Below are 10,305 nucleotides of genomic sequence, written 5' to 3'. Positions count from 1 at the left end.
GTTCATGCTTACATGTGCCCGCGTGACACGTACCGTTCTGGTTAATTTAGTTCAAACACGTTGACGGGCTAGTTGGTTTGAATCCATGATAGAATATGTAAGCGCGTCTGAACAAGGACGTGGAAAGAGACACAAAGACAGCGCTGTCTCTGTGTGTCTGTTTCTTTCTACGTCCTCGTTGAGTCAGGCTTACATATTCTATCATTGTTAATTTAGTTAGTAAGCGAATGTTTACAAGTTTATTAGACGGATAAAACTACTATCCTTACTTCGTACAGCTACCCACTAATTTCCTATCGCAATCGGTGCTTCGCCTTTCGTGCGCGGAAATGCGAATTTTTTTCATTCACCTTCATTTCCATTAATTTATCATTTCTTTAATTCACTTCGTAATTAGAAGTAATTCCCCCTGTGTTGTCCTTGGTGTCTTTGTTGACTTCTTATGCTAGCTATGACATATATATATATATATATATATATATATATATATATATATATATATATATATATATATATATATATATATATATATATATATATATATATATATATATATATATAGCGCAAGATCACTGGGAAGTGCAGTGGACATGCGTGAATAAATAAGTGTTGGTGATGAAATTAAGGTGTCAGAAACCAGAAAACAAAAATAGGACACGAGCCCATTCCACTTTGTGAAGATGGTAGACCAGCGAAGTTGTTTAGCACACGAGGTGATGCATACTTCTGAACAAAAGTACGAACTCGCCCATCGTAACGAAAAGTACGCATACTCATTTACTGTCTTGATCGGTGGTCATTACTTCACTTCGAACTGCAATCGCATTCTTTGATATTGTCAAATCGATGCACGTAGGCCGCTGGGTGGCTGGGTTATGAGCCATATTTTTCGCTTGCTGACTAAACTCTGGTGTGTGCGATGCTCAAGGGGGTACGAGCCATTGATGATGATAGCTTTTTTCACGAAGAACAAAAATGTACGGAACCCTAGCCATGTACAACTTCGCTGTAAAAAAAAAAAGGCTTTGCAGGCCTGGGATGTTGACAAAACCATTTCGGTGGTCTAGCTCTTCATCGGGATACAAAGCATATGCCAAGGAAATGAGGAAGATTCGTAAGCGATGGCTCTGAGTGTGAAACTTCGAATTGTGTTTGATCCCATGTAGGCAGCGTCTTTTTGTCCCTCAGTTTGAGCCGGGTATTAGATTTCAGCCATTTCTGGGACAAATATGAAAAAGCGAAGGTGCCGAGGCCTAGTACAGTGATCTTGGAGGCGCACTGGGTCAATATTTTGCAGGGCGAGTGAACGGATGAGAAAGTGTGCAGGTAAACAGACAAGTAGACCGGCCGTACTAGTCCGGCATTTAGCGCTGAAATATATGACACCATAACAATTCTTCCATCAGTGTAGTGTCCGTGTTACTCTTACATCAGTGCTGTTTAGAGCGCCACAGTAATGCAGCGCCATTGTGCGCAGCTAGCTTGTAGTGTATTCTCTCCGTCTCTCCGCACGTCAACTCTGATAGTGGCGTATGAGATCCGCAAGGCGTCTTGCGTTGCCACCAGTTCTTGCGTTTTCGCGCCTGCCACGTTTAGCTGGACTTGTTAAGTAACCAGAACTTCATCTTCACATATCAAGTGCCGCGCAAAATGAAGCTGCTAGTTTCCGGATTGCTGCTGTGCGGGCTATGGGCTGTCGCACATTGCCAGAACGACGTTCCCAGTAAGTAATACGTCATAGGTCGCATCTGAACGTTATCTCTTTCTCTGCAGCCTTGCTTCTTTTTGAGCAACGATCATGTATCAAACAGTGGCATTTTATAATGTGGCCAAGAAACTCTAGTACAGGCGAAATATTTCCTACCGGCGTCAGGTAATGACCGCCTCGTAGCCAGGGACTACGTTGTATGACTGCAGCGTAAACGCCGTTCAGCTGGTGGAGCGATAGTCGCCGGTTTCGCGAGGCGAGACGCCCCCGCTCATGCGATCAGGTGTTGCTGCCGCCGATTGAAAGCACTAGTTTTGCATGTCGTATTTAATGCGCCATCTGCCATTGATAGGACGATCACACTGCGTGTGCTAAAAGCGCAGTTTTAATTTTTAGTGATCGAAACCGACAGTCTCTCGTGAACCTTTCGACAAAAAGCTTGCGATTTAGGTGATGTGGTCACATTTTCCTTTTAAGGCTTTTCGCCGAAAGGGCGAAATTTTAGTTGAGCATTAACAGTTGAGCATTCATTATCAAATGCAAACTATTTGGAAGGCACCAAAAATTAAGTCGAACCACGTGCGGATATATTCCAAAATGTTCGCGGTTAAAAGGTGAAATGGTAAAAAAACATTGTTAGCTGACCATGTAGTGTGCTGTGCTGACAAGCCATACTTATGGCCTGAGTACTGTTCAAGTTGCAGATATTTTATGAGCAGCATATTATCTAAACCCTTCTGTGACCCGCCGTTACCTCGAATTCTCACTCAAAACAGCCAAGTTATTTTTATCAGCCCCAGTTGCCAACATGCTTTACTTCCTCAAAAAGAATAAATTCGCTTCTGCTTGCACTACTTCATGGATCCATCTAACAAATGCATGACAGAGCTCTGAGATGAAACTAGCCTCATCCATAGTATTGCTACAAAATTAAAAGTACTGTCAATGAGCAGAACTCGTCCTAGGCCGTTTTTACCAGAAACACATGGTTGAACCCAGCTCGTCCAAGGCACACAGTTGTATAATATAGTAGCCTTTCTCGACATACCTATACTCTTCCCATTGCTGTTCTAGGCTGCTTTAAAAATGAGCTGTTTATTCTTTTCCACGTTCAGCTTTAGCAACAACGACGACAATGTCAAATGAGTCAACTGCTTCACCACCAACACCTGCACCAGTGCCACCGCAGCCATCGTCAACACCAGCTAGTGTGACAACTGCTTTACCCACTACAATGGCACCAACAACTCACAATGCCACGACCACAACACCATTGCCTACTACAGTGCCAGTCACAAACGGCACTACAATGCAACCTACAACAACCATGTCACCGACTGCCATGCCTCCTCCTGAGAGGCACTTTGACACGTTGAGCTTCCTGGGTGGTATCATTCTCACCTTGGGATGTCTCGCCATCTGCTATGTGGGATTCAAGTTTTACAAAGCACGTACAGAGCGAAACTATCACACACTTTAGAACGGCATTTATTCAATGCCTCATGGATCTACAATACAATCTAGTGCGTCAGTAATGAAAAATGATTTAGCTGCATCTTTCATCAAGCACAATGTTGGTGGCTGTTAATCAGCATGCCATCCTAATACATCATATCTATTAGGTCATAAAGCTGGTGCCTGCTTTAATGGTGCAGACATGGGATGGTTTTTGTTTTACTGTAATGAAAGCATGGTACTGTTGTAGCCTGGTATTGCTCTAGCCAGGTCAGCAGTATCAATTCAGCAAATAGCATTCGGTTCACTGCACCATTAAGGCATGGCTTTGGTTTCCGCACTAGATTGCATTTTAGACTGATGTATAAAGGGTGGATTCTGTGATGTGTTGTAGACATGGATTGGCCAATGACAGCATCTGGTGACCAACTTCTTGCCACCTCAGTTTCATTTCCTACACACAAGAGTGCACATGAAGTGTGTAAGCCAGGTTCAAGCTGTAGTCTAGGCAGCTTCAGATAGTGCATCAGAGTGATCAGATAATACAATCCAGATGCATATGCTGGCTGCTCCTGCTTCTACCTTACTACATGTGCAATAATTTCCTATAGGGTAAGCTCTAAGCTAAGCTTTTTGGGCTTCATATTAGAAAGAGCAGCTGCTAGCAAGCACAATTCTTTTTCTAGTACTGCTGACCATGCTGTTATCTGCATGTTTATTCACAAGTAGCTTTAATTTTATTCAAATTTCACCTGCACAGGCGACACTGGCAACTAAAACATGCGCCCTTGTTTTTCAGTGTCTTGTCTTTGCTTGTACAGTCTGTGACCTACATGTCTGTGACCTTTGGCCAACAAAGTTTTCATTTGGTCGGTAACTTAATGTAATTAATTTGATATAAACCAGTCTGTGACCTGGTGGTTTTAAAGGGGCCCTGAACCACTTTTTATCGAAGTGGAGAAAGGCATTTGAAGTGAAAATAGGCTATTTCAGAAATACTTTGCTGCAAAAAGTACTTCAATGTGTTCAGCATAGGTGGAGTTATTGGCACTCAAATGCGGCGGCCTCTGCTGTGCTTCCGTTCCATCAATGCCTTGAACTGTGAAGGCTGCGGCGACAACACTCCGCCTTCAAAATGTCACCGTGGCATGCAGTTCAAATGACATTTTGGATGTTAACATAGGCGCACACGATTTCCGATTTTGGTGCCTATGACGTGTTAATGTAAGCCAAATGCGGTTGTCCTCAGCGAGCTGAAGTGCACTTCGCCAGTGGACTTGTGACGGTGCCCCACGGCGGCCGCGGTATCTTCACTGCATAGCCGACCGATCGCAGCTACCTATAGCAGCCGCACATGGGAATCCACTTTATTACGAAATAAAGCATCCAGAAGAGAGTGAGGAGCAGCCTTCTGTTTGAAAAGAGAGTGTTTGAGAGAAAGGTGACTTCGCACTCTGCTTGCGAGCTCTACGCACCGTGTACAACAGCAAAACATTGCTGAGATTATCACAGCAGTGTATGCTACCTGTGGACTATGTTATTTCACTAAGCTCGAAGGGCGGTTCAGGGCCCCCTTTAAACTTTATAACATGTCTCTTAACATGGAATTGCATACTAAGAAAACTTTGGTACTAGTTGCGTATCGAATTAAAAGGTTAGCAATACAGTTTGAGCAAAGGGCCCTGTTGTTTCTATGTATGCAGATAACCTTTTATGATGAAGTGGTAATTGTGGTCATGGTAGAGCCTACATGCTGAAGCCAGTGGCCTGCTGTAGATTGTTTCTGCCTTGAGCAAACGCTGCTCCATACAGGAGTCAAATGCCGAAGGGGCAGAACATGCTTGACCTGTACTTGGGTGAGTTGTGCTAGCATTCATGCTGGTCAACCCCAGCTCGATGCTGCAGAACTGTGCCACCACCTTTGCGAGTTTATTATTACTAGACCCTGTTTGGAAATTACTGCCCAAGTTTTGTCTTAAGCTGAGCATGTAATGTTCTATTTTCTGGGGTAATGTTTGCTAACTTGGCGATGTTGTATAGAGGTATGGTGTCCCCTTCTTCTTTAACAAACTTCACTTCCAAAACTCTTTAGCTTGCGAGGCGGGTATGCTTGATGGCTCTAACAGGCATGAAAACAAGCGCTTTGTAGCAGCTGTCCTCAGGTCACAAAGTTAGACGTTAGGATCAAAATGCTTTTATGTCAGGTTTCGTAACCAGAGTGTAGTGTCATTGCTTTTTTTCTTTAGCAGTCTACAGTGTGCTGCTGCACTTATCTATGATGTTATGTTTCTTTAACACTCGACGCCCCTGCAATCCTGAGGAATGTGGTAGGCTTTGAGCTGCTATGAGCAGCCAAGCTTTGCGAGTGTGAATGGGCTGCCTTGCCCAGCATGTTAATGCCGTCCACTTGGCACAGTGTGGGACAGAGTGCATTGTGACATGATGCACTTAGAGGCAAGGACATTCACCTGCCACAGGTTACCTGTATGTGCACCAAAACTCAAGCCCGTGCCTCATTTGTGTGAATTATTTTGGAGATGAACATCGACGTACTCTTATGATGGCAGAAAGTACTTTTAAGTAATTTTTTTTTTTTTGTCGCTCTACTTATGACGAGTGCATAGCAATGTGTGCAGCTTAGTTTTTGTCAAGTCAGTTTTCACGCATTTGATTGCGTGGTCTGTATTGTCTTGTGACTGTACCCAGCTTAGGCGAATGTAGTGTTTATTCAGTACTTAAGACACCCTGTGCTTCACTAGAAAATGTTCACTTTTAGGCGAGATAAGTTTTTGAGAGTGAAGCATAACATTGTATTGCTCGTCATGCTTTTGTGGTGAAGCTTCAAGTGATAGCACGTGTTATTTTCCCGACTTAAACCTGCTATTGTAAATAGGTGTACAGATAAGCCAACAGCGTGCAGTTTACAGAACCGTACGTTATCAGTGCGTCATAAGTAGCAGAAATGTCACTGAAACCGCCCTACTTCAGATTGTGTGGCCACTTATTTAAAAAGCTTCCTGTGTGGCACTGAACTATTTTCTTTACTTGAATCTTTGATGTGCTGTTGGTGCACTTCTTTTCCCTGTGGTGCTTAGCACTCTGCTTTTGCTTCCTTCACTGCTAGGTTCAAGCCTTTCTTTGTTGGATGAACGGTGTTTTTAATTTTGAAGGTGCAAAAAGGATGTCATGAAGTTGCTTAGCACTATGTGAGTTATTTTTAATCTAATGAAGTCTGAGTGACTGTCTTCTCTTATGTGCTTATGTGACTGCTGTAGTTCAGTGTTTTAATACCAGTTGATTAAATACTTGTCAAATGTGTTCATTTGATGAAGGTCTGTATTTAGTACTTTTGTTCCTTTTGGTGTGGTTATTACATATACTTGAAGAATAGGGTTGTTTTCTTCTACCCATTTTGATGTAAATAAACATGCTATAAGTGCAGTTTATTTTGAAAGTGATAATAAAAATCACTCCTTTCTTACTTTGCCTTGTTGTGCAGTTCTCTTGGTGTACTGTATGATCTTTCATGCGGTGGGAAGTAGGCTTGTTGAAAGACTTGACTTGTGCTTTGTAAATATTGATTTCCAAAGCCATAAAAAAATTGCCCACTGGGGCAGCTCAGTGGCAACGATGTTGCACTGCTGAGCCTGAGGTTGCATGTTTGATCCTGGCCGCAGCGACAGCATTTCGATGGGGCAGAATGCAAAAATGCTCATGTAACGTGCAATAGGTGCACATTAAAAACACCAGGTGGTGAAAATTAATCTATAGTCTCCCACTATGGCATACCTTATAATCATATTGTGGTATAAAGGTTATAAACAGGGACAAGGTGCCTCGGAAAGGCTGACCAATGTTTTGATAGGAGATCTATCTCAGGTTGTTTGTAAGACGAAGGGACAGGAGCGGGAGATTACAGCCAGCCGCCACCGACTGCATGTGACGTCACTCTGCTAAACTGTTAAAACTAACCTGTTGAGGATGACAAGGCCACCTTTCACAAAGATAGGTCCTCCTATCAAAACATTCACCAGCCTTTCTGAGGCACCTTATCCCTGTTTATAACCTTATACCACAGTGTGCCACTCCATCTGTCAGCCCCCTTCTTGATTTCGTATAAGAATACACCCGGAGCCCTCCACTACAGCCTCTCTCATAATTCCTTTTGCCTCGGGATGTTAAATTACATTGGTCAATCAAATGAACATAATGTTGAAAACATAGCCACGGCCTTGCTTTTGGGACTCGATCGCTCTGCCACGACTCTTTGGCCATTGTTCACAAGTCACTTGAACTCTAAGCAGAACCTCCTAGAATAGGAACTGTCCAAGATATGCTTTGCATTATATGGTGGTTGGCATGGTGTCGAATGTGTTATGCATGGTAACGATTTGTGAGGGAGTTATGCTGATGTAGTATGCATTATTTATTTGTATATGCATGAGGAATACGAGTAGAAAGATGAGCACATTTACGTTGCTGAACATATACATTCCACGTCATGCTAACCGCCATAGGCATCCTACGCATATATATCTTTGAGAGCGGACGGCTGCACATACATGTGTATATATATTGTCACGGGTATAAAACTATTTACAAGATGTATATACAAGGCATATATAAACAGCAGCCGAGAATCCCAAGAGGTTGTTGCCACTTTGTCGTCTTTACCATCGACAACCTTGTCCTCTTTTCCACCATAACACGACCCCCAGCAGAGAAAGCACCATCCCGGTGTTTCAGACGGGGCTGTCGGTAAGGGCATAGTACAGCTTAAGCCTAGAGACATGTACGACGTCAGGTGATGTGGAACTGGGTGGCATGACGGAGGTCTCGAGGATTATCTCGTGATATTGGTCACTTGACGTATAACATGGTAAGGGCCTTTGTAGTATGGAAGAAGTTTCTCAGAGAGCCCCACTCGGTGGCAAGGGGACCAAAGTAGCACTAGAGAGCCTGGTGAAAAATATGTGTCACGATGGCGGCAATTCTAAGCGTGTCGTTGAGATTCCTGCGATGCCAACAGACGAGTACGGGCAAGCTGGCGTGTATGGTCAGCGTGGGCGATGGCGTCGCTGGCATACTCGGTCCTCGAATCCTGTATCAAGGGGAGGGACGAGTCCAATGGTAATACTGGGTCACGACCGAAGAGTAAGTAAAAGGGGGAATACCCAGCATTATCGTGGCATGATGAATTATAGGCGAACGTGACGTAGGGCAGCGCCACATCCCAGTCCTTGTGGTCGGGTGAAACATATTTTGATAGCATGTCAGTAATAGTCCTATTAAGTCGCTCAGTAAGGCCGTTGGTCTGGGGATGATAGGAGGTGGCCAGTTTGTGCTTGGTAGAACATGAGCGTAGGATATCAGCGATGGCTTGGGAGAGGAAAGTGCGGCCGCAGTCAGTAAGGAGCTGTTGCGGGGTGCCATGTACTAAAGATGATATCCCGGAGTAGGAAATCTGCGACGTCGGTTGTGCAGCTTGTGGGAAGTGCCCGAGTGATGGCATAGCGCGTCACATAATCAGTAGTGACAGCGATCCACCTGTTGCCGGAGCTAGACTCGGGGGAAAGGGCCAAGGAGATCCAAACTCACGCAAAAGAACGGCTCAGGTGGAATGTCAATCAGCTGTATGTACCCGGCAGGAAGCATTGCTGGCTTTTTTACGATGTTGACAGGGCTTGCAAGCAGCTACATAGCACCGTACGGCGCGTGCGAGGCCAGTAGAAGCGGCGGTGCACGTGGTCATAAGTGCGACCAAAGCCAAGGTGTCCGGCAGTTAGGGTGTCATGAAGCTCCTGAAGCACGGTTGAGCGGAGGTGTCAGGATGAAGGGGAGGACCGTCAGGACGAAAACTGCGTCGGTACAATATCCCATCGTTGAGAACGAACCACCGTAACGATGGATCAGTAGGAGCAAATTCCATTCGGTCAATGAGGGTCCTCAAAGTAGTGTTATAGCGTTGCTCGTTGGCCATGTCCAAAAGCTGGGAAATGGAAAGAACACTTACAGAAGTGTCCATGTCGGCATTGGCGGCCATGTGTACAGGGTAACAGGACAAACAGTCGGTGTCCTTGTGTAGGCGACCAGACCTATACACCACCGAATAGGAATACTCTTGTAGCCGCAAAGCCCATTGTCCGAGCCTCCCTGCGGGATATTTTAAGGATGAAAGCCAACAGAGGGCATGGTGTTCTGTTACCATAGAAAAGGGCCTGCCATATAAATATGGGCAAAATTTCACCACTGCCCACATAACGGCCAAACATTTGTGCTCGGTAATAGAGTAGTTCCGCTCCGCAGGTGACAAAAGACAGCTAGCGTACACGATGACACGTTCATGGTCATGTTGAACTTGTGCCAAGACGGCACCGATTCCATGGTCACTGGCATCGGTGTGCACCTCTGTAGGGGCTGAAGTAGCGAAGTGTCCTAGAATCGGTGGTGTGGTGAGCATGGTGGTAAGGCAAGAAAAGGCGGTGGCCTGAGAGGATCCCCCATAAGAACGGCACACTTTTCTTCAGATCTGTGAGAGGGCATGCTATGGTGGCAAAATTTTTTAACAAAGCAACCGAAGTAAGAGCAAAGGCCCACGAAACTTCGGACATCTTTTGCGGACCATGGAACAGGGAACTCCTTCACGGCGTGAATTTTTCTCTGGGTCAGGTCGGATGCCAGTTACATTGACTACATGTCCAAGAACAGTAATCTCACGATGGCCGAAGTTACATTTCTTGGAGTTGAGCTGTAGACCAGCCTTGCGAAAAACAGCAAATACAGCTGAAAGGCGCTCAATGTGTGTGCTGAATGAGGCTGAGAACACAATAACATCATCTAGCTAGCAGAGACAAGTCGACTGCTTGAATCCTTGGAGTAATGAGTCCATCATACGCTCAAAGGTAGCCAGAGCGTTGCATAGCCCAAAAGGCATAACTTTGAAGTGTTAAAGACCATCAGGCGTTATAAAGGCGGCCTTTTCACGATCTAGATCATCGACAGCGATTTGCCAATATCCGGACCGTAGGTTGATGGATGAAAAATACTGCGCACCGTATAGGCAATTGAGGGCATCGTCGATCCGAGGTAGTGGGTAGACATCCTTCGTGATGCAGTTGAGGTGGCGATAGTTGACGCAAAAT

At 44.8% G+C, this 10,305-nt stretch overlaps 1 protein-coding gene across 1 annotated transcript; it reads left to right on the top strand.

Moving 5' to 3' along the window:
• Positions 1-1,474: 1,474 nt before the first annotated feature.
• Positions 1,475-6,644, top strand: LOC142585857 (uncharacterized). The gene is made up of 2 exons (XM_075696918.1): positions 1,475-1,723; positions 2,824-6,644. Exons 1-2 carry the CDS (start codon positions 1,651-1,653, stop codon positions 3,186-3,188), a joined length of 438 nt encoding a protein of 145 aa, XP_075553033.1. The 5' UTR covers positions 1,475-1,650; the 3' UTR covers positions 3,189-6,644.
• The last annotated feature ends 3,661 nt before the right edge of the window (positions 6,645-10,305 follow it).

This window comes from Dermacentor variabilis, chromosome 6 (genome assembly GCF_050947875.1).
Source record: "Dermacentor variabilis isolate Ectoservices chromosome 6, ASM5094787v1, whole genome shotgun sequence".
NCBI classification, from domain to species: domain Eukaryota; kingdom Metazoa; phylum Arthropoda; class Arachnida; order Ixodida; family Ixodidae; genus Dermacentor; species Dermacentor variabilis.
This window is presented reverse-complemented; position numbering and strand designations above follow the sequence as displayed.